Raw genomic sequence first — 25,558 nt, 5'->3', positions numbered from 1 at the left:
GTTTGCAAAGGATTCTGGGTAACAGAACCTGGTCCGAGCCCCGCGAGTCACCCCTCCTTGGATTGCCCTAGGTCTCTAGTTTTCAGAAATGCACAGGTTTGGTAGGTTTCCCTAGGTGCCGGCTGAGCTACAGGCCAAAATCTACAGGTAGGCACTTCTCAAAAAACACCTCTGTTTTCTTCCAAAAATTTTGATGTGTCCACGTTGCGCTTTGGGGCGTTTCCTGTCGCGGGCGCTAGGCCTACCCACACAAGTGAGGTATCATTTTTATCGGGAGACTTGGGGGAACGCCGGGTGGAAGGAAATTTGTGGCTCCTCTCAGATTCCAGAACTTTCTGTCACCGAAATGTGAGGAAAACTTGTTTTTTTAGCCACTTTTTGAGGTTTGCAAAGGATTCTGGGTAACAGAACCTGGTCCGAGCCCCGCGAGTCACCCCTCCTTGGATTGCCCTAGGTCTCTAGTTTTCAGAAATGCACAGGTTTGGTAGGTTTCCCTAGGTGCCGGCTGAGCTACAGGGCAAAATCTACAGGTAGGCACTTCTAAAAAAACACCTCTGTTTTCTTCCAAAAATTTTGATGTGTCCACGTTGCGCTTTGGGGCGTTTCCTGTCGCGGGCGCTAGGCCTACCCACACAAGTGAGGTATCATTTTTATCAGGAGACTTGGGGGAACGCCGGGTGGAAGGAAATTTGTGGCTCCTCTCAGATTCCAGAACTTTCTGTCACCGAAATCTGAGGAAAACTTGTTTTTTTAGCCACTTTTTGAGGTTTGCAAAGGATTCTGGGTAACAGAACCTGGTCCGAGCCCCGCGAGTCACCCCTCCTTGGATTGCCCTAGGTCTCTAGTTTTCAGAAATGCACAGGTTTGGTAGGTTTCCCTAGGTGCCGGCTGAGCTAGAGGCCAAAATCTACAGGTAGGCACTTCTCAAAAAACACCTCTGTTTTCTTCCAAAAATTTTGATGTGTCCACGTTGCGCTTTGGGGCGTTTCCTGTCGCGGGCGCTAGGCCTACCCACACAAGTGAGGTATCATTTTTATCGGGAGACTTGGGGGAACGCCGGGTGGAAGGAAATTTGTGGCTCCTCTCAGATTCCAGAACTTTCTGTCACCGAAATCTGAGGAAAACTTGTTTTTTTAGCCACTTTTTGAGGTTTGCAAAGGATTCTGGGTAACAGAACCTGGTCCGAGCCCCGCGAGTCACCCCTCCTTGGATTGCCCTAGGTCTCTAGTTTTCAGAAATGCACAGGTTTGGTAGGTTTCCCTAGGTGCCGGCTGAGCTAGAGGCCAAAATCTACAGGTAGGCACTTCTCAAAAAACACCTCTGTTTTCTTCCAAAAATTTTGATGTGTCCACGTTGCGCTTTGGGGCGTTTCCTGTCGCGGGCGCTAGGCCTACCCACACAAGTGAGGTATCATTTTTATCGGGAGACTTGGGGGAACACCGGGTGGAAGGAAATTTGTGGCTCCTCTCAGATTCCAGAACTTTCTGTCACCGAAATGTGAGGAAAACTTGTTTTTTTTTAGCCACTTTTTGAGGTTTGCAAAGGATTCTGGGTAACAGAACCTGGTCCGAGCCCCGCAAGTCACCCCTCCTTGGATTCCCCTAGGTCTCTAGTTTTCAGAAATGCACAGGTTTGGTAGGTTTCCCTATGTGCCGGCTGAGCTAGAGGCCAAAATCTACAGGTAGGCACTTTGGAAAAAACAGCTGTGTTTTCTATAAAAAAAAAAGGATGTGTCCATGTTGTGTTTTGGGGCATTTCCTGTCGCGGGCACTAGGCCTACCCACACAAGTGAGGTATCATTTTTATCGGGAGACTTGGGGGAACACAGAATAGCAAAACAAGTGTTATTGCCCCTTATCTTTCTCTACATTTTTTCCTTCCAAATATAAGAGAGTGTGTAAAAAAGACGTCTATTTGAGAAATGCCCTGCAATTCACATGCTAGTATGGGCACCTCGGAATTCAGCGATGTGCAAATAACCACTGCTCCTCAAAACCTTATCTTGATCCCATTTTGGAAATGCAAAGGTTTTCTTGATACCTCTTTTTCACTCTTCATATTTCAGCAAATGAATTGCTGTATACCCAGTATAGAATGAAAACCAACTGCAGGGTGCAGCTTATTTATTGGCTCTGGGTACCTAGGGTTCTTGATGAACCTACAAGCCCTTTATATCCCCGCAACCAGAAGAGTCCAGCAGACAAAACAGTATATTGCTTTCAGAAATCTGACATCGCAGGAAAAAGTTACAGAGTAAAACATAAAGAAAAATGGCTGTTGTTTTCAGCTCAATTTCAATATTTTTTTATTTCAGCTGTTATTTTCTATAGGAAAACCTTGTAGGATCTACACAAATGACCCCTTGCTGAATTCAGAATTTTGTCTAGTTTTCAGAAATGTTTAGCATTCCGGGATCCAGCATTGGTTTCACACCCATTCCTGTCACTAACTGGAAGGAGGCTGAAAGCACCAAATATAGTAGAAATGGGGTATGTCCCAGTAAAATGCCAAATTTGTGTTGAAAAATTCGGTTTTCTGATTCAAGTCTGCCCGTTCCTGAAAGGTGGGAAGATAGTGATTTCAGCACCAGAAACCCTTGGTTGATGGCATTTTCAGGGGAAAAACCACAAGCCTTCTTCGGCAGCCCTTTTTTCCCATTTTTTTGGAAAAAACAAAATTTTCACTGTATTTTGGCTATTTTCTTGGTCTCCTCCAGGGTAAACCACAAACTCTGGGTACCATTAGAATCCCTAGGATGTTGGAAAAAAAGGACGCAAATTTGGCGTGGTTAGCTTATGTGGACAAAAAGTTATGAAGCCCTAAGCGCGAACTACCCCAAATAGCCAAAAAAGGGCTCAGCACTGGGGGGGAAAAGGCCCAGCAGCTAAGGGGTTAAAGTTTTCTCTTTTATTCACACTCCCTTCACCGTTGGGGAGGGATGTAGTGTTGACGCCGGAAACCGTCAACCCCACAGAGAGAGACCCGGAAGGGGGAAATGAGGATTCTCCCCTCCACCAAAGGTGCAAGATGGATTGCGCTGTGATGACAGGGGGGAGGGTATAAAAAGGGGAAGGGGTTTTTAGTACTAGCCGAGTGACTAAGTAAAACCTTTGATCCACATCAGCTGGCTCTGAGTCTTTGTTTGTACTAGCACACTCGCACGCTGTGCGACACAAGAGGCAGCTCACTATATGGGTGGAAGCCGAAGCTGAGGGGGTAATGTATAGGGCGCCGGATAAAGGGGATGTCCGAATAACGGAATGTTACAAATTCCAGTTAAACCTGGGAAACAGGGACGACAGCACAAGGCCCCCCAAATCTTGAGTACGAATGCAATTGAAAATGTATTTTAAGATAGGGGACTTTCGCCTCACTGTTTCAAAAGAACTGAAGATATATACCAAGTTGAGCCACAAGGATAAGGATTCTAAGTGCTAAATAGACACTTTTCATGAACACGGCCTTGTGGAAATGTTTTGTGCAGGAGCAACATCGGGAGACCCAGGAATAACGGGTACAAATTTGGAAGGCCATTATATCGTTAACATTTAGTCAACACGTGCAGATGACTCCGTTCATAGCAGTATCTTTTGTCATCTTGTGAATATTATTGTGAATATCTAGAATTCTACTAAAGCCATTTCTTTATGACGAAAACTCTAATAAATATATTTAAAAAAACACAACTCCAAGGGCTGAAGAGCAGTGCTTTCACATCCCTTTCTTCATTTTCGTGTGAATGTTTCTGCACAACTTTTCTTTCTCAATTTTTTTGTTTAAGATGGAAATGAAAATAATTTTCCATAATGTGCCTTGGGATTGCAGTTTCTATTGCTTATGGTTATTGTCCGTGCTTGGGTGTGCATGCATAAAACTTTTTTAATTAAAGTAAATGATTTTACAATCTCAAAGTGCCTTTTAGCACGGGGTAATGGTATGAAAAAGGGCATATGCAGCCTGGGTTTATTGTCTAGGGTCTAGGTAAATTACTCTCGCTATTAAACACATTTCTAATGAAAGCTTTGGATGGCTGGAGGTAGATATTAAGAGTAGTTTCTTTTATTTTGTATTTTACAGGCTGTTCATTCAGGAATGCGTGCATACATTCATGACAAAAGTTCTATCATTGGATCTCAAGGAGAGCATTCAGGGGTGAGGACCTACTACTTCAGTGCAGATACCCAAGAGGATATGAATGGCTGGATCAGAGCCATGAATCAGTCCGCTCTAATGGAAACATGTTCATCATCAAAGAGGCAAGTTAAGTGTGCTACGTGTCTGATCATTGTGGCGCTGTACATCTTTCCATGTCCTTTAGGGGGTGCTATGTTAACAAGCTAAATGTTATGTATTGGGAATACTTGTGGGCTGATGCCATTTGGACTAAGTAACTCTTCGTCCATCCACCACAGTATGCAGCATGTATTTGAGACCGAAATCCATGCCATATATATTGTGGTTTCCAACGGAACATGCTCCCAGCACCTTGCTTTAGTAACAGCTACAGAGGAGCAGTTATTCTATCATTGTCTGACCAAATGTACTTCATGCCATGCTGTAGACATAATCTGTAGCAGTTGCAGTGCATGGTCAAGTGACAATAGATCTGCCAGGCCACGTAAAGATAATGGAGAGGCAGTTTCTTTGGCATACTGTTAGATAGACTGTGTTTCGTGAGTACAACCCCAATATAACAAAGCGTGTGAATTCTGTTATCTTTTGGTAACACTAAATAATTATCTTTTTGCAGCTGGGCTCTGGTGGGTACTCACCAGGTGTGTATGGGAAATGATTAGGTAGTGAAGTGATAGTGGCCACAGTTATTCTTAGTAAATTAATCGCTAAATTAAGGGATTGTGATTATTTTCTTAAAAGGCATTAACCATGGTTTCTTGTCTATCCTATTTATAAATTATGGTTTCTTTGACAGCCTAAGTGTTGCAAGTGGTTGATTTCTTAGTAGCATTGAGCATATGTTCTATTTTCTCCTCTACGAAGAGCTCACTGCCAAATGCTTTTGCCAGTAAGGTTTCTAAGACCTATACTGAATCTCCCCTGATGTTTGATGCAAAGTAAATGTTTGTCATAGGTCTAAAGCACACGTTAGAACAGATAGAGATGTATTTACTCAGTAAGTTACTCTGTTCTCCATTCTTTCCACTCCAGTTATAAGGGCTGGATTGTGGATGCCACTGGTTCAGAGTGAACTGTTGATGTAACTTTGACAGAGTTGAGGATACCTAGTGGATATAGAGGCTTTTGATGCTGTTTTCTTCCACCATGAAATTCAAAGTATTACATCCTAAGATGCAAATTCAAAGTATTACATCCTAAGATGAGTTCTTGGAGTGAACGTACAAGAACGATATCCCCACAGCACTTCTCTTGGAGACACCAGCTTTCTTACATGTGAAAATGTAGTTTTTCAATAAAGTGCTATGGAAATTAGCAAACATTATTGTTTGGTCTTGGATTTTAGCACTGATGAATGACATGGGCCGAAAAGCACTTAAAATTACATACTTCTGTTGCTTCAGATATGCCTGTTTTGGCTACCACTCACAAACCTGTTCAAAGTAATCTATTCTACTGATGCGCACATTTTATGGATGGAAAAGTTATTAACGTGCAACACTTGGTCTACCACTTGGGTGTCTTCAGTAGTGTTCACTCGGAATATTCAGGAAGAAATCTGACGGGTGTGTTTAAGAGACTCTACGTGCTTGATTCAGACTGAGCATAATGGGCGACACAGAATGAAAAGAGCGACAAAAGAAAGTTTTTTTTTTTAGTATTATCACTATAACCCTTGGTGTTCAAAGCAATTGATTGTATCTGTGGCTTATGTATCACTGTTACAGGTAAGCAACTTTTTGGAGATTCTGCTGGCCCATATGCATCACTTGTCTGCGTTTTAATATGATTGCAGTCGTTACGAAACCTAGTACAGTACATGATAAATAAAAACACGCTAGAAATAATGTTGTAATATATGCATAACTACACGTACAGTCTAACCTTCATGTTGGCCATTTCACTTAATTATTTTTTTCTTCCAAATAGGGAACCAGAAAAAGTGGATTGGCAGTCGGTACCTGAAACTAACCACGTAGATTCCTGCAAAAATTGTGGAAAATCAGAGATGGTCCAAACAAAAGATTTCCAAAGAACAGAAGAATTCTTTGTCAAGGACAAGCTTGAGGATACAAAGAAGGGGAACGAAGGAGAAGATCGTTATACTTTCAAAAGAGACACATTAGAAGCAAATCAAGGAAAGCCAACATACCCACTAACAGCAACAAGTGTTCACAAAGGGTTCACAGAATTTGCAAGTTTACCTCGGCCTCAAACGTCTCAACCTAAATTAGTTGAAAGAAACGGAACTCTTCCCAGCTCAAAGAGCATGAGCGTTGAGCCAGCTGAAATGAATGGTACTGGTTTCTATTCAAGAGGGTTTGTTTCAAGGGCACACCCCGAAAAACAAGCACAAAGGAAAAACAACTTAGTTCAAGTGGAGCACTGGGTGAAGGTGCAGAAAGGAGACTCCAAAAGGTCAGTGAAAGAATGTTTAATATAATTTTCTGGTCGGTTGCTTCTCCAAGACGATTATGCTTTAACTTTTTCTTCCTTCATAAGAAGCATACACTATTGCGTCTGAATCAGATTAATAGGCTCATGACTAACGAAGAGCGTGCATGCAAAGACAAAAGCCCACAGCTGCTCTGGATTGCTTTTTGCCCCATGACCATATATTTCCTGCAAGGCAGTCATGCCTGTTATCACTCACTCAAAAGACCTGGCATTTGGATAGTGACAGTCATTATTGTCATTCTGCCCTGCTTCCGCTATGAGTTTGTATCTTATCTGATTGACCCCCCTTGTAGGTGAATCCAGATAATTTGAAGTACATCCTACTTCAGCCCACAGATGTTTAGTTCATAAAAGCTCGCAGTTTTCTCTGACCATCATTACCTGTATGATACCAACCCAGTGGTAACCAGAAATGCAACACTAGACTGCTTACATTGTTTAGATCTTCACAATTGTTATGCAAGTCATCCATTTACAACTGGAATGTTTTACCTGTGTCATTTCAAGGTTAATCCTTGTTAGGCCTGACATCTTGGGCGTATCAAATCAAATCGGGGTTTATAAAGCACAACTACTCACCCGTAAGTGTGTATCAAGGTGCTAAGGGGGTTTGCCCTCTGAGTGTCAGTTGACAAGCCAGTTTTTAAGGTCCTTCCTGAATTGAGGTAGCGATAGTGACTGCCTGAGTTGCAGGGGCAGGGTGTCCTAGCCCTTTGCTGTGAGGTAGGCAAAGGATCTTCCACCAGCCGAGGCCTTCTGTATGCGGGGTATGGTAGCTAGTGCTTGTTGAGCAGAGATGTCTGGTGGGGGAGTAGAAGGTGATGCGATGGTTGAGGTAGGCAGGGCCTAGGTCATGGAGGGCCTTGTAAGCATGGACAAGGAGCTTGAAGTTAATTCTTTTCTCAATGGGAAGCAGGTGGAGGTCTCTTAGGTGATTAGTGATATGTTCGCGGTGAGTCTGTCCAGGGCGAGTCTGGTGGAGGCGTTTTGTATGTTCTATAATTTCTTCAGGTTCTTCTGGGTGGTGCCAAAGTCGAGTCTGCTGGTAACCAGGGCATGGGTTACGGTTTTGCGGCAGTCCTTTGGGATTAATTCGTAGATCTTATGGAGAAGTCAGAGTATTTGAAAGGAGGAGGATGCAACTCAGTTGACCTGACTGTTCATGGTGAGCGTTGAGTCCAGGATGAAGCCGAGGTTGCATGTGTGGTTTATTGGAGTGCAGAGGGTCGACTGCCACCAGGAGTCATCTCAGACTGATGTGGATGTTCTCAGGATGAGGATCTCTGTCTTATCAGAGTTGAGCTTGAGGCAGCTGTCCTTCTTCCAAGCGGTGACGTTTTTCATCCCTTTGTGGAAGTTCTTGGCCGTAGTGGGCTTTTCTGTCAGGTAGAGGATCAGCTGGGGTAGCAGACTATGTTAAGCCTGTGGTCCCTGATGATGATGCAAGCGGGGCCATGTAGATGTTGAAGAGAGGGTGGGCTCAGGGAGGAGCCCTATGGAACTCTGAAACGTATCTCCGTAGGTTCTGACAGGCAAGGCAGGAGTCTGACTCTCTCTGTTCTGCCAGACAGAAAGGAGCGTATCCATTGTAGGGCCTTTCCGCGGATGCTGGCTGTTTGGAGCCTGGAGCAGAGGGTGAGGTATGAGACCGTGTTGAAGGCAGCCAATAGGTCCAGTAGGATGAAGGCTGTTGTATGGCCACATCGATGAGTGAGCAGATGTGATCTGTGGCTATGTGGAGGGCGGTCTCCGTGCTGTGATTGCTCCTGAAGCAAGATTGGGATGTTGTTGTCCTCCATGTGCTTACGGGGCCTGCGCGTTGATGGCCTTTTCAATGACAGTGCCTGGAAACGGAAGCAGACATGAGGCGGTAATTCTTTAGGTCCTGGGGGTCAGCTGTGTATTTCTTCAAGACCGGGTGGATATCGGCGTGCTTCCAGTCCTCTGGGTGGATGAGTATCTCTATGGAGCAGTTGAGGGTGTCTCGGAGCTTGGGTGCAATGGATGTGTTGGCCTTGTTGAAAATGTGATGAGGACAGGGGTCTGTAGGGGCTCCGGAGTGGATGATTCTCATGATGGAGCGGGTCTCATCTGTAGTGAGGGTGGTCCAGTGGTGCGGGGTCTGTGGTGGTTCGATGGGTCGGGCCTGCAGGGTTGTTGGAGGGCTCGGAGTGCGATCCGAAGCTGTTGTATATGTCTGTGATTTTCCTGTGGAAGAAGTTGACTACCCTGTCGCAGAGGTCTTGAGATGAGGTAGATGCTTGCTGTTTCTGATTGGGGTTTGGCAAACTCTTTGACCATGGTGAAGAGCTCTTTGGTGTTGTGAGCAGTGGCGCTGATGCGGTCCGGAAGGGCTGCTTTCCTGGTGACTCTGATGAGATGGTGGTGGGATTTGGTGGCAGCTTTGAGGGCCTCAAAGTCTTCCGGGGACTTGGTGTTCCTCCATCTTTTCTCTAGCCGTCTGCAGGTGTACCTGGAATCCTAGAGTGCGGGGGAGAACTAGCTGGCTTTCTTGAGGTGGTGTTTTGCTGAGATCTTACGAAGAGGTGCTAGGGTGTTGGTGCAGTCAGAGATCCATTGGTGGAAGTTCCATGCTGAGATGTTAGCGTCTGTGGCGATGGTGTGGGGGGGACTGGCTGAGAATGTTGGAGAGCTGTTCCTCAGAGATCCAGTTCCATTTTCTGCTTGGGGCTTGGATTGTGTGGAGGTGAATGGTTGGTGGGGTGATGATGAAATGGATGCAGTGGTGTTCAGTCCAGTGAAGTGTGGAGGTGTTGTCAAAGGTGATGTTGTTCCTGATGGCAAAGATGGCGTACATTGTGTGTCCAGCGATGTGTGTTGGTGAGGTGACCAGTTGCTTTAGTCCTATTGTGGCAAGGTTGTCGAGCAGAGAAGCAGTGTTGGTGGTGTTGCTGTTGTCAATGTGGTAGTTGAAGTCGTTGAGGAGGAAGTAGTTTGAGGAGGCTAGAGCTTTAGGAAAAATTATATTGATGAAGGAGTCGCTGAAGGCTATGTGGGGGCCAGGTGACCTGGAGATGTGGGTGCCATGGAAGGTTGCCTTGGGTGTGGGGCATATCTGGAAGTGGAGGTGCTCCATGAGGGGAGAGTGTTATTCTGCGTTGGTTGTCAAGCGGAGGGAAGATTCATGTATGATGGTCAGGCTGCCACCTGGGCGAGAAGGCTGGTCTTTGTGGAGCAGTTTATAGTTGCTGTGGATGGTGATGGCAGAAGCAGATGCCTGGTTTGTCCACGTTTCATTGAGGAAGGTGATGTCCTGGCGGGTGGAGTCCAGTAGGTCCCAGAGTTCTGTGGCGTGTTAGTGTAGGGAGCGAATGTTGAGGAGGATGCAGAAGAGACAATCTGGGTTGGTGTTCGATGGCTCAGCGGTGAGAGAGTCTGGTGCTTGCTGTAGGGTGAGGGCGTGAGGGTGTGGTGGCAGTGGAGGCAGGAGATGGTCCATGGGTGTCTCTGGGTGAGGCAGTGGATCATCCTGTGTTCAGCACATTGGAGGGTCTCTACGTTGTAGCAATGGAAGATAGGAGGACCAGGGTCCGTGGTGCTGCAAGTGGTCCAGGCACGGATGGGTGCAGGCAGGCTTGCCTTTGGCCACTAGTATTCCACCAAACGTTTTGCCTTCAATTCTCCTGTTTTACTGATTCATTTTTGTTGACATTAGGACTCTGTAATCTTACCACTGCTAACAGGTGCTTATGTGTTCTTGGTCTCGCCTTCAAACATTGTTAAAATTGACACATTTAATTTACTTGTAAGTCCCTGACACTACATGTACTCACGGTCTGTAAGTTAAATGCTACATTTTGCAGGCCTACCACTGCTGCCTGTAGTGCAGTTTTAAACTGCCATTTCGACCAGGCAAAATAACCCTATTGCCAGGTATAAATCTTTCTTTTTAATACTTAAAGGTCACCTCTGATGTAGGCCCTAAATGCTCGTAGGGCAGAGGTGCTTTGTATTTAAAAAAGTAGGACATGTGAGCTTAAGTTTTGCATTACCTTGTAGTGAAAACCCCTAAACCTTTTTTCACCATTCCAAGGTTTACCTTTCCATTGACTAACAGAGGTTTACCTTATTACATTTAATAAGTGATAACTTTTGATAGTGAGCAGATAGAGATATGCTGTTTAGAGTCAAAAGAATTATAATTTAAAATCCTGTATAATGGTAAAGTTGGATTTTCTACTCTGGAATGATAATAGATGATAGGTTGTCCTTCACAAACTATATTTGCCAATTGGTCAGGGAGGTTTGGAGGCCCCCTCTTTTGAATCTTATTACCTAGCGGCCCAACTCTAGTGGGTGGTTTGCTGGCTGGCAGGCAAAAACACGTTCAAAACCACCAAGGATGAAGGCCCGTTCCCTACTAATATAATGTGACAAGTCCCACATCCCACCTGGTCCCTATTTGGATAGCTGGCGCAAAAATGTCTCGCTAGAATCTTTTGCCTAACAAACAAGACTATTCCCTGCGCCTTTAACCTCCCACTAAAGTGCCTCTCCAGCCCGTGGGGCCCGTTAAAAACAGACCAGCTTGCAGAATGTCAGGCACACAGGTTTGACACTCTGAGGGTACCTCTTCGGGGATGACAACTTTTGACATTTGACCAGCTCGGATGGGACTACGCCATCCCCCTAGACCAATTCCTCACAAATGGACACTTACTGGCCTTGTTGCAGTCCCTATGGGGACCCCTTACAGAAGAACCGCCTAGACACAAAATTATACATACACTATTATCTTATGGGACACGGGCAACATCTCATCACTTGCCGTCAGAACACACGTTGACACACCCCTGACACACCTTATGCAGCCCTGGGAGGAAGATTTTGGGGGGCCTTTTCGTGATTCTGAAGGGGTCAGAGCCCTGAAATCCCCCAAGATGGTATCCCGCAATGTCCGCTTTCAAATTGCTTCTTCATCGGGCCTACCACACACCTGCCCCCCTTAACAGAATATTCCCAAAAGTGCACCTCACCTGCCTAAGATGCTCTGACCCTGAGTTGGACCTTCAGCACATGCTCTGGTCCTGCTCCGCATTGACAACATTTTAGGATGAGGTGCAAACCACTTTGGTCACAGTCACAGAACTTACCACACTGAAAACATGGGAAGCCACAGAACTAGGGCTATTTCCTCAACAGAAACAACATGAAGTACAAGCCCGATTTGCTAATCTGGCCCTCCTATTGGCCAAATGCCTTCTCACTTTGCGTTGGAAGGATCCGGGCCTCCTGTCACAGGCCCAATAGCAATCAGCAGTGTCCTGTTGTGGGGAGGCAGAGAGCACCACGCTAAACTGGGATGAGGCCCGCCGTATCTGACAGCGCCCCATCACAGCAGCTTGGGAAATGATGTTACTACAATATAAGGCCCTTATAGCAGGAGAGTCCTCTCGAGAAACCCAAACCCAATAAACTGCAATGTCACCCAACGACTTAAAGTGGAGCCTTCCCCACACTAACAGAAGATCCAACCCCAGGGCATATTGACTAAGACGTCACGACTTCACCATCATTTGCTCATGGGACACTTCTCAGTTCCCCAACCATGCGAGAACTCCTCTTGTGATGCCCCTTTTCAGGTGTCTACGTCACAAAAGTGACCCCCATCTTTCTCCATGAGCCCCCACTCCCCATACGATTACTCTGGGTAGGGTCCCAAGTTTAAGTGGAGAGCAGCTCCAGTAAGGAGCACTCTGCAACACTAGTAACACTCTAGCTTTGCTCACCTCAAATGTCTGTTTATTTAGCAGGTTTTTAAGCATACGATCAGCACAGTGCTATCCGCGCTGAGCTAGTCTTTTGCAATCTGTACAGCAAAATCTTTAAGCATAGGATTGACCCAGTGCCAAAATCATACACAAGGTCACTGGTGACATTTTCTTGTGCTCCATTACACAGCTGTAGTGTAGAATGCATCATGGACATTAACCCAAGGAGGCAGAAAGAACTCCACTTGAGTAGATATTTCATGAAAAGCTGTGGGCTCTTGTTGGATAACTGGGCAGGTGAGGTGCCTTTATGGCAGAGTCACTCACAGAGCTACATACACATCCACACAGACACTCACACACCCACTCACAGACGGATTCAGACACTCACTCAGACACTTATGCACCCACTCACAGACCCACTTACACACTCATGCACCAACTCACAGACCCACTCAAACTCATGCACCCACTCACAGATGCACTCTGAGACTCATGCACCCACTTACAGACCCACACAAACTAACACACCCACTCAGAGACCCACTCACTCACGCACCCACTCACAGACTTGCTCAGACTCACACACCCACTCCGACCCTCACTCACCCACTCACAGGCCCACTCAGACTCTCACACACACACTGCCGACCCTCTCACACCCAGAGACACCCTCTTACACCTACTCTAACACCTAGGTAGACACTCTCACACCCATTCTCACATTCATATAGACCCTCTCACACCCACTGTGACACCCAGATTCTCTCGCACCCACTCTCACACCCAGAGACTCTCCCGCAGACTTATTCTCACATCCAGAGAGACAGGCACTGCAGCCAACTCCTGCCGCACGCAGCCAAAGGCAGAGAGCAGCGTGGGGTTGGGTGGTTAAGGGGGATGGGTGCGGGGATTGTCCGAGTCCCTTCGGTCAATGCACTGCGCAGGGTTGGGTGGTTATAGGAGGTTGGCCCTGTGGCGAACCCCCGCAGCTCATGGCCTTTGCCCATGTGTGGCGGTGGTTAAATTTACAAATAGTAATGAAATTTACTATTTAATGAGATTTTAAAATGTTATTTACTATTTCATGAGATTTTAAAATGCTCCTGCCCGATGGGAGCTAACATATGTTTCTCATGCTAGTGCAGGCAGGGAAACTACTGTGTGCCTGGGGTTGGCTCCCATGACAAAGTCACTGAGCTGGCCCCAGGGGATGGGGTCCTCGGGCCTTTGAAGGTTCAGAGAGGGGTCTGTGTGAAACCCTTGCCTTTTAATAAGATGATGGCCCCAGGTGATGGGGTCCCTGGGGCATTTTTAAGGCTTTGCGAAGGGGGTCTAAGTAGGCTCAGGTAGTGTGGCAGCGAGCCCCCTCCTCCTTCATTAAATACTTGGCTCTTGGGGGTAGGGTGGTTACCTAGGCATAGGGAGGGGACCAGCACGGCCTCACTCTCTCTTTTTTTTGTTTTAAATCAAATCAACCTTAGAGAATGAGGTCCTTTTAAGGTTCGGGATGGGGGACTATGCAGCCCTGTGTCCCCTTTTTTATGATTTTGGCCCCAGGGCCCTCACCGGCTCAACGAGGGGGGCTGCACGACCGTCTCCCTTTTTTTAATGAAATCAGCCCCAGGGGGTGCAGCCCTCCCTCCCCTTTTTCACGATTATGGTACCAAGGGATGGGTTGCCATAGGCCTAACAAGCCTCAGGGTAGGGGCCACACACACCTTCCCCTTAAATATGATACCTGACCCCATTTCATCGATTATATTGATGTACTTCATATTCTCCAGTTTGTAGAAACCAGTAAAATTATAAGTGCTATCTTCTGTGGACCATTCCTGGTTAGGTTCTGTACGAAGTGTGCTGATTTAACAAAGAGTAACCCAGTGCAGTGAATTTACAGAGTAGCCTTGAGACAGATGAGATGGAGTTCAAATTTGAGACTTGCAGTCAATTCTTTTCACACCCCGTAGCCAAAACACTATCACATAATATTACTCTTGGTTTACATTTATCAGAAAGCAATTGCTTTGTCCTGTGGTTTGCAACATATACATTTACATTAAATTATTTTTAAAAACAGCATTTACACAATCAGGGGTTATTCTGAACATCTGGTGTGGATCTGGCCCTTACACTTGTGTAGTGGGTAAAGTGATGCACTTATCTACAATTATTGGGGTAATTTGGGCAATTTGGTTGGGTAGCCTTTTAAAATTATTGTTTACAAAGCAAGACAACTGTTCAAGGAGGATCTGTAAGGAATACAAAGACTTCTTAACAGTCTTAATAAGAGTCCTGAACCCAAAGGTACTGTGTAAAATCAATGGAGATAAAGCCTTTATTGCTATAAAGGCATATTTTCCACCTAGTAGTAAACAGGACAAGCAAGTGCAACAACTGACACTCCTTCTAGATGAGATAAATATATTCCTTTCACCAGTCCAAAGTATTGCCGCGTGGGATTTAAATGCCACAACCCCCAGTCCTTGTCTCTGGGATATAATTCAAGAGGAAGGGCAGCAAGTCTAATATCCTGCCCTAGCTATTAAGAAATAGAAAGAGTGATGTGAAAGGGAGGAAGACTGTGGATATATTAAACAAATTCAGTCTCATAGGCAATAATGGAAGATGTAAAGTAGATAAACCGGGCAAGCCTACTTTTGATAAAGAAGAGATCTTCACTGATTGATAATGCAATAATGTCCATCAAGAAATTCTGCCTAGTTGAGGATTTGGTTGTAGGTGGATTGGATAGTAGTGATCATCGGCATTGCTTATTGACACTTGGTTGGTTGATCAAAGAAAGAGATGTGGCAAAATTCATCTCATGTCTAGTTTAAGAATGGTCCTAGAATAATAAGGTCAGTGAAAATGAAGAATAAGGTAAAACAACCTGTGCATAACCTTTTAATGCTACATAGTGGAAACCTGGGAGATAGTACTTAGGTTTATTATGAAAAACTGGTAAGTGATATTCACCAATTTTCAGTTAAGTTCACAAACATTAATAATACACAAAATAAAACGAGGACAGAGGACAAAAAATTGATAGCGAAGATGGCTTTAAATGAGAAAATATGGAAGACTTAGTAATTGGACCTTAAGGTAGGAAAAAGCAGATTAGGGTGTTCATGAGAGAGTACAGAAAGGAAATTAGAAAGATTGTATGGGAAGAGAAGGAGACCTTATGGACAGAAGTTATTATAGCACCCCGTAGTGGTAAAACAACAACCTTTTGGAAGTATTGGACAAAATGATGAAAGCTATAAAAATACCTGAAGCTTGCCCAGTTGATGAAGAACAGTGGGCCAAGTACAGTACTGACCTCTATCTTATTGAAATTGAAGGCATTAGTGCAAAGGTATTGCAGAATGATTCAAGTAGTTGCGTGAATGCCATGAATCCAAGAAGAGAGGAGAAGACTTTACTCCCATCAGTAATGGAGGTGACATCTATAATAAACATTTTAAAGAATTCACAGGCATAGGAACCAGATGGGTTGTCAGCAGGTATATTAAAAATGAATCCCGACCTGTAGGCACAAGTATTGACACCATATTCGCTAATATAGCTCAATCAAATAGAATATTGGATTTCTTGAAGGGAAGTATTTGTGTTCCAATTTTTTTTTAAAGGGTCCAGGGAAATGCCTCATAACTATGAAATGATAACCCTTCTGGATATACCCAGTAAAATATATGCAAAACATGTGCTTCAGGTTTTAGAAAGAAGATATCCTCCCGAAAGTCCAACCGGGGTGTAGAAGGAACCATTCAACTGCTGATGATGGCTGTTTTGCATTAAAACTGTTAGTAGAGGATTGTGTTACAACCAGAAAATAAGCTATTTATGTAGCATATATAGGCCTACCAACTGCTTTTGATACGGTCAACTGAGCAAAACCTTGGGGAAGATATGTTAATTGGAATATCCTTGTGCTTACTGAAACAGATTGTACAATTACACAAGGGTTTTTGGACCCAAGTTCAACTGTGATGCAATTGAGCCGTAACAAGGAAAATCTACACCCTGAATGGGTTGCACCAAGGTTGTATATTGGGTCCATTGCTTTTCTCCTGATATATGTCACATATCCTGGCAAACCTGAGTCCCAGATGTACATTTCCCCCAAAACTAGAAGGGGAGTTGATTCCAACATTATTCTATGCAGACAATACTATCTTGTTGGATCGTGCTCCGCTAGGCCTTCAGAAGCAGCGTGATGCTTTTAATACTTATTGTCAGATTAGTGATCTTGTAATTGATATTTCAAAAACTAAAGTAATGATATTTTCAAAGTCAAGGATTAAGGGAGGCCACCTAAAATGGTGGATTTGAACCAATAAACTAGAGGTTGTAAAATAATATAAATATTTAGGAATACTTTTCAAAGACAGTCTTATTTTTAAGGTGCACATGGTTTCTCAGGAGCAGAGACAAAGGCTGTTCCTCGGTCGCTGAAGAATCTGGACTCTGCCTTGTGACCCTAAAAATTGTGAGTTTTCTGTTTTACAGCTCTGAAATTATACTAAAACTAGACATAATATATCTTCAATCAGTAGAAATGATAATATGGAAACGGTTTGAATCTTCAAATAGGGTCTATAAATGGTGCTCTTAGACTGGAATTTAGCCTTATTAACATCAAGCATAGGCATTGGCAGGGATTCTTAAACTGTGGCGTGAAATTATGGCCATCCCCAGTGGGCTCATGTAGATATCTGTTGAAATGCCAGATGCAACTGAGGGACAGAAACCATTGAACCTTAAACTTATGTAATGTTTTGCAGGTCCTAAATTTGTCTTTGGCTTTTACTCATAAAGGACAGCAGCTGAGTCTTCTTAAACAACATAAAAAAATATGTTAAGAGATCGCTCATTGCAAGCAGATATAGCAGATTGGACATTTAACATTGGTTGAGTTTAAAGGCAAGTTACAACAGTATTTGAAAGATATAGCAGCGCAAAATGCCCAGCGCTGAAAACTGAAGCTAAGAATTGGTCAAGTCCCATCATTCATAAACTGGAAATACAGCAGTGTGAATTCCATCACAGACCATTACATAGAGAATATCTGTCCATGATAAGCACAGTGCACTTTAACCCTGTGCCATATTTTATTCTTTTGTAGGGCTTTTAAAAATGAAAGTTAATAAATGTTATGACCGATTTTTTTGAGCGATCCAGATTCGCTATATTCAAGACCTGTCATCTCTAATTTGAAATGTAGCAATATTAAACTTTGTGACGGGGTGGGCAAATTTCTTGAAGTAGATGACAGGTTGAGAAAAGAGGTTGTCTGTTAATTTTTGATTTGTACTTGAAAAAATATTTTCTTGCTCTTATTCAATGATATTGGTATGATGGTTTTTCCTTTTTGATGTTTTATGCTCTGGATAAAGTTATATAGTATTTTGACTACCTACTTAATTTACCTATAACATATATTAGGTAATTCTTATACTATTGGAAGCTATGTTTGGTTTGACAGATTTGAGTGATGGTTTTGTTTGAATAATTTTATGGTAATGGTTTTATTATATTGGTTTAATTCATTGTAATAATAATGTATATGCAATGTTTGTGAGTCTTATTAGGCTCAAATCAAACAAATAAATCAATAAAAGATTGTAGACTCTAGAAAGTATGGCAGTCATCTGGGAACAAGGCATCCTGGTGCTTAACTGCAGAAATCACTGAGGGATCAGTTAATGTAGAACACATTTGTCTTAACAAATTTCCAAAATGACATCAGTGATAGGGATAATTCAAGTTTAACTAGGAAGTGTTGGAAAAGGCCCGACCACCAGTTTGTGTCCTATTGTTTAGGTAGACGCATCATGTCAGCTGTGACGGGAAGGAGTATGGAGAGGGAAAGAAAGGAGGGGGAGTAGGAGTCCTCAGCAGCTCGATATATGAGAAAATTCAGTAGCACTAGGGCGGTAGATCCAGTGGACCAGGTGGAGGTTGTTCCCAACATTCATGTGGTAGTATGAACTGTGTGGGTGAGGCTAAGGATTTGTAGATAGGCCGGGCATATTATCTATCGGAATTCATCTGACAAGAAGCGAACACAGCTCCACCAAGTTTTTTCAAAGCCTGGTAGCGTGCAGGACTCCGTGCTGTTAACTTCTCCGTTTCCAGGAGATCCCACAGTTTGTGTAGCCAGTCTAAATGTGACAGCACAAAATCCGAGACGCATTGTGCCAGCAGGACCTAAATGATTGATTTTAAGTTAAATTTGTATTAAGCAGTTTTGGGAAGTCTGTGTTATCCGCTAATTTTGAAGTAGCGTGTGCATTGTTGTACCATTACAATATGTAAAATGCTCGACTAGCTGACTTTTTTGCAGTCTCGTTCTCTGGAATAGAGAGGGATGTATATAATTTCCAAGCACCACTTGTGAAGCAGTATTTTCAAACAATCTACGCCTGCCCCTCTGACATGTGAGTGTATTAGTCATCCTGTTGTGTGATTGTGGTAATTTTGAAATGCTATGCTTTCTACAAATGAGGCAAATGGAAATGTGGGAAGAGTTCAGTTAGTATGATTCTCCTTTTCATGTTGTTCTTAGCTGGTTCAAGCACTTGGAATATTCCCTTAGGGTGGCTGCTACCCTGCAATACAAGTTTAAAGTTTGCAGTTAGTGCTACAGTTCCCTTACATGAAAATATTACTACCATTTCTGTTGTTGTATAACTGTTTCTCCTTACTTTTAAAGAATTGGCAGTTAGAGTGTTGGTATGCTATGGCATATTTTTTTCATTGGTAGCGAATGGGGTTGATATTTAGTAAAATGAAATTAATACACATTTGGTACATTACCCTATTTGTAAATAAACAAAAAATTTTAAAGTGTAATTAGTTAGATTCCCTGAGCGAATTACTCTATAGCAAGTTAAGGAAAAGTAATTTTTTTCGGGTATCACTGTCTTTCCATTCTGGAATTCTCTCTCATTTATTCCATTTGTAAAAGTGATCTGTAGTAAAAAATATCCCTTTTAAATATGTTATCTTTAGCACATAGAGAATGTAGCACTATGTGTGATGTCCATGTCATTAAAAGTCTTTAAGGCCAGGAAGATGTACATCTCTGCAATTTCAGGGCTACATAGTTAGAAATGGGGGATTCCTCTACAGTCCCTTTTCTGTTCCGAGATCTTCAGTAGAAGAGATTAGTGCATCACAGTAAGATGGACCTATGTAACACTGGCTATTTACATGTGTTTCGGAAATAGGGTGAGGTTATGTATTAATGGTAGTCTTTTCTCTTGCACTATAAGGTAAATTTGGGGCAAATTTCTTTGACAGGAATTTCAGCCCTTAAACATGAATAGAACATGGTTAGTGATACGCTTCAAGAAATAATCTTTATGACCCGAATTTAATTGAAGCTGCAAAAATCCAACAAGCTCTATTCCCAATCTCTAAACAATGTGAGGGAAAGTGACAGTCCACAGATTATCCAATGTACAGGATTATAGTTGTACTCTGGTAGAAGTTTCCTCACCTCATACATCATATCGTTTCTTGAGATAAGAGGCATGTGCTTTTCTAATGAATCAAACATATTAGTAGCTGATAACTCCCAGGAGAAGTAGTAATACCTTTTTTTCAGTTACATAAATCTAACCATAAAAGTACAGTTAAAAACACAGAATTAAAAGTAGAGACTATGGGCCAGATGTACGAAGCATTTCTCTAGTCGCAAAGGGACCGATTCGCAGAATCGGCCCGTTTGCGACTAGAAAAATGCTTTTTGGTATGTACAAAGCCCACACTGCGATTTGGTAACTTGTTACCGAATCGCAGTTTGGGTTTTGCGATTCGGTATTAGGAAGGGGCGTGTCAAGGGTGTCCCTTCCTAATACTGAATCAAAATGGTATGTATGATTGTTTTGTGACCGCGAATGCAGTCACAAAACAATCGCAGTTAGCACCAATTTCATATTGGTGCCAACCCATTCGCAAAAGGGAAGGGGTCCCCATGGGACCCTTTCTCCTTTGTGAATGCATGCAAAAACATTTTTTCAGAGCAGCCAGCGGTCCTATGGACCAATGCCTGCTCTGAAAAAATGAAAAGAAAACTTTTCATTTTTGTTTTCGAAATGCATTCCGTTTTCCCTTAAGGAAAACGAGCTGCATAAAAAAAAAACTAAAAAAAAAAAACACCTCTTTATTTAAAAGAAGTCACAGACATGGTTTCCTGCTGACACCAGCAGGCCACCATCCCTGTGAGTGCCACCATTCCCAATGGCGTCGCAAATTGCGACCTACGTCATGAATACTCATGAGGTAGGTCATTTGCGACCCCATTGCGAATCGCAGACAGTGTCATTGACACTGTTGTACATCCGGTTTTGTGACTCGCAGTTTGCGAGTCGCAAAACTGGATCTTTGTACATGTGACCCTACCTAACAATGTTAAAAGCACAATACCATAGTGATTGCAAATAGCCGAACAACCTCCGAATATATGATGCATTAACTCATTTAGCCTAATTTGGAGGGTCAGCAATTACCATAGACCAGGTAATCAAAGCCATGGGGAAAAAAAATAAAAATCGCAGAAGTAGGGAATACATATTAAAGTGGCTCATGCTTGATCCTAAAGTGAAGAGTGACTTCTCCAAAATAAATTTGATCACAAAGTCAGCATTCTTTGTACTGCTTCTGTTCCTTATGCACCATGCCCAGTTTAACAATCTTAATATTGCAAAGACTATCGGTTTACAAGTATCAAATCTAAAGATACCCAGTACTTCCATATAATAGACAATGCCCAGATGATGACAGATCGGGACAATCCACTTACTGAGAGGTTGACTGTACATTGGGCAAACAAATAAGAAATAGGCCCCTTTTCTCTCATTGTCAGTCAAAAAGGACTTTCCCCCATGCCACCATAATTCCCCTTCCATTTTGCAATCAGCGCATTTTAGGGGAAGGGAACCAATCCTAAATCTGATATACAAGATTTTAGCTGTCTGCGGGGTAACCCTGTCCAAGAATGTTTCGTATTTTGACGCATACTTGTGAGCCAGAAACTTATCAATCATACCCTTCGGGAGTGATTCACACCAGACTTGAGACATTTTATATTCCCAATATAAACTCTTAATTTGAAAAACCTGTTTCCTCCTGTGTTTTCTGGGCCTTTTCACACATTAGCCAAGCGTAAGCTGAAGAATAGCTCTTTCACTGCTTTGAGTCAAGGTGTGGCAGCTTCCTTATCAAGATCAATCAGCTCTTTCAGGGCCATTTTGTATGATGCCAGCTCAGGGATGGTCCGTAATCTAATCCAATACTTAAAAACCCTTAGTTTGGCAACATGATCAATCTTCTGGAAGTTCAAATCCCACCTCAGTGGTAGCATCGGGGTACTGTTAGAGAGATTAGGTAATGACCTTAAAAATCTGCTTTCTGTTTGTATCAACAAATTCACATCACTATATGCCTAGAGCTCTGCCCCATAGAGTTCCCCGCCTAGGGCAACAACTCTTTAAACCTCAGGGACCGGTGCTAATGGCTGACTATGTTTTTTTTAAAAAGGATGTAGCTCTATGCAGCAGCATTGATCTACTCTTTTCCAATTGGTGTTGCCAAGCGAGTGTATCAGAGAGTCACACACCTGAATAAAATAAACTCCTAACTCACTCAATTCGTGTCCCGTCCATCTCCATTTTTTTTTTTTTTTTAAATTAGCAATGGGAATTTAAGGCCATAAACCTAGTTTTTTTTCTGTGTTAATTACAAGCCCTCTATTCTCACAAAATGTTTGAAAAGTCCCCAGCAAAACTTGAAGGCCCATAGGGGTGTGAGACACAAGTAACTTGTCATCGGCAAAGATCCGTACTGGAGTGTTGGTGCTTGCTATCTTTGGTCGTCGTGCTGGCAACTATTTATCCAGCTCACCAAATCATTGATATACAAATAGAACAAGGTGGGGGCCAATACACACCCTGATCTGACTCCACAAGTGAGAGGAATCCTATCAGTAAGGTCTCTAGCACTATTCCATCTGACTAGGGCATATGTGTCAGTGTGCAATTTAATTAAGAGGGTTAGGAGATTTTCAGAGATAATATATTGTCTGAGGACTTCCCTCAGGCATTCCTTGGGTACTAATGCATACTGCTGGTTTTCTCGAAGAACCCAGTCTGATCTGATGATATTTCATCTAGGTTTGGAGCTGGAAAAGCCTTTTGCATAGTGTCTATAAAACCTGATGGACCTGTAACTGGCTGGATTATCTCTCATTCCCTTTTCGTGGATGGGAACATTAATGTCCCCTTTCCCAGACTCTGGTAGGTCTTTGCCACTTTCTTCAGCATTAACAAGTTTATTGAAATAGGGAATCCAGATATCAGACTCACTTAGGAACAAGTCTCCTGGAATACTATCAGGTCTTCGTGCTGCCTCAGTCTCTTTTAATGTAAAAGTACACATGCATGACTTCCATTCAGAGACTTGTGACTCCTGAGAAACTAACTTATGTCCTTGGGTAGTGTGACAGGTTGTCACAGGTACTTCTCATTCCTTAAAGAGGGTAGCAAAGTGGGAAATCCATTGATCAGCAGTAACAGATGCACTAAATCTGTTGCCAGACGCAATGATTCCCCAGAAAGCTTAGGTCTCTTTCTTTATCATGGTGTCAGTCAGTTCAGCCAACTGGGACTCCTCCCAATCTCTCTTTTTGACCCCTAGTCTACCCTTATATGCCTTCTTGGCCAATGTCAATACCGTTTGTTTACCTTTTTTAAATAGCTTCAATAAATCTCAGCTTCACCACTCTACACTCCCTTGTAAACCATGGGCAAGAAGTAAAATATATATTTTTCTTTTAGCTTGAGTAATAAAAAGTGGTTGTAAAATGTCAAAGAAATCAGATTGGTATGAAACAAAATCATGCCACTCAAAATCTGCTGAATCATGTGAAGTAAAACATTCAGCAAAAACTTGATAAGTTTTACCCATGGTTGAAATATCATGAATTAAATTAACCATTTTATATTCCTTTGGTTATTAGTTAGTGACAAGGGAATTGGGTACGATTCAAATTCACAGTCCTCAGGGATTGAAGAGATAAAAGCAGAGAGCTCAAGTATCAGTGCATTATGGTCACGATCAGGACGTAATATAACTTTCATATCTTTCAGGAGAGGCCACAATCTAAGGTCCAAAAGTATGTAGTCAATGTGTCCCATCTTGAAAGTTGGTTAAGCCGGGTGGTCAGATTTGGAGCACCCATTTGTTGCTTTCAGCCCATAATCTACAGGTAGGTAGAAAAGTTGATCGGCCACCTTTGACCATTTGTTCACTGATTTGGCCAGAAGTTCAGGGATTCCTCGCTCTTCATTCTCTGCTACCAGCAGAGTCAAGAACGGCTCAAAGGGTTCAAAGTGTATGTTATAATCCGTGGATATGATCTCTGGCCATTCTTACTTAACTCCCAGCAGTAACTGCTTTTGTGCACAATGATATATTATGAGTAATTTTTATTTTTATTTTTTACTGTAGACACTTTTAACTTGTACTAGAAATTGGGTTGTTAGTTGACCGGGGTTGAGCCCCGGTGAAACAACAGCCGCAGTCCCTTGCAGAGTGTACCATAAAAAGCCACTAAATTAACATGTTCTTAGCCGTGGGAAGCTTGACACAAAAAGCAGTCAGACCTAACTTAGAGGCAATGTGTAAAGTATTTATGCAGCACACAAACAGTAATAACGTGAAAAAACAACACAAGAAAAATCCCTAAACAAGTTAGCAAAATAGAGTAGATTTTAATAAAATATTTGACACCAAATTGACAAAAACTAAGCTTTTAGTGAAAACTAGTGCCTAAAAGGTCGAAACACCCACCGCGGATGTATAGTTGCACGAGACCATGTCAAAGTTGAAAAATCTGGCTGACTATGGTGGAGCACGGTTCGGATACAAGATGTGGATAGGGCCTGGTCAGCGCTTCCCTTTAGACTTGGAATAAATGTGGAGAAAATTTCTCTGAGAAGGTACAGTTTGGCGGGGCAAGGCTGCAGGAGGTTCTGAGGAGGGAGTAACCTAATCGGATGGCCACTGTTAGAATTTCTACAATCCGACTTAATTGGTGAAACAAATGGCAAAAATCTCCAGCATGATGAGGCAGTGGGCTGAAGCCAAAGACAGTTTCACCCGGTAGGATACTTCTATGGTGAAGGAGCACTGAAAATTATTTTCTGGTGCAGAGAAGAACGTAGGGAAAGAAGCTGCAAAGTCAATCCAACCGTTGATACACCTCGGGTCTCCTCCTGGTTATTAAAGCAGATTTTGGCCAAAAGTCCCTAGTGTTGGAAATTGGCCATCTAGGCACATTTACCATCGCAACCAAGAGTCCAGGAATGGTGGAGCATCTCTTGGGGGTTCAAGACTCACTGAGGCTGGATCCAGATGTGGGTACATGATGATGGAAGTCTTTTATGTCCCTGTGGATTTGAACAAGAGGCCAGCAAACTAGCCCTTGGCGTCACTTCTGAGATTCCTGGGTGCAGGTGAAGATGTAGGGTTCAACAGCAGGTCTGGCCTCTGAGGGTTCAAGCCAGATGCTTCTGGAAAGGTTCTTTGAAGTGTGTGCACTTTCAAAACTCCCCTACCCTGGCTCCAAGCTGGTTGCAGTGACTATACAAGGTTGTTAAGCTCTTTGTTTAAAAGCAGAGCACAAGCTATTCCGTTGTAACTAGGGCTGTGCTCAGCTCTGCCCCCGATCCGGCCAGAAGAAGGCCCATTGAGGTACACCTAATCCCTCTATTGTGTGACTGTCTGGGAGGAATTCACAAAGACTAACTGTCTCTAACACCCAGTCATGGGACCCAGGTACACAGGACTAAGGGCAGGAAAATGCCAACTTTCTAAAAGTAGCTTTTTCAAACTTGTGAAGACAAATCCAACTTTACCATTTAAGAGGGTTATCATTACAATTGCATAGGTATTAACCATGATATATTTAACAGCTCCTGATTAGGAATTACTGCTTATTAAATGTAATAAGCAATCTCCAAAGTTTTCCAATGGGAGGGTTGGGCCTCACAGTAGCAAAAAATGAATTTAGGAGTTTTTCGGTACTACAACATGTAAAACTTACAAGTACATGTTTGGCCTTTTATTTACACAGCACCCTGCCCTAAGGGCTACTTAGGGTCTACTTTAGGGGTGACTTACATGTAAAAAAGGGGAGTTTAATGGTTGGCAAGGGGGTTTAA

At 43.0% G+C, this 25,558-nt stretch overlaps 1 protein-coding gene across 6 annotated transcripts in view; it reads left to right on the top strand.

Annotated features, from left to right (window-relative positions):
- Positions 1 to 25,558, top strand: part of PLEKHA7 (pleckstrin homology domain containing A7) — a 1,012,616-nt gene that overhangs the window by 700,534 nt on the left and 286,524 nt on the right. For all 6 annotated transcript variants that reach the window (XM_069223724.1, XM_069223723.1, XM_069223725.1 and 3 more), the window contains 2 exons: positions 4,078 to 4,256; positions 6,064 to 6,552. In XM_069223724.1, coding sequence (XP_069079825.1) covers positions 4,078 to 4,256; positions 6,064 to 6,552 — 668 coding nt within the window. The remainder of the gene's footprint in view (positions 1 to 4,077; positions 4,257 to 6,063; positions 6,553 to 25,558) is intronic.

This window comes from Pleurodeles waltl, chromosome 3_1 (assembly GCF_031143425.1).
Source record: "Pleurodeles waltl isolate 20211129_DDA chromosome 3_1, aPleWal1.hap1.20221129, whole genome shotgun sequence".
Taxonomy (NCBI): Eukaryota; Metazoa; Chordata; class Amphibia; order Caudata; family Salamandridae; genus Pleurodeles; species Pleurodeles waltl.
This window is presented reverse-complemented; position numbering and strand designations above follow the sequence as displayed.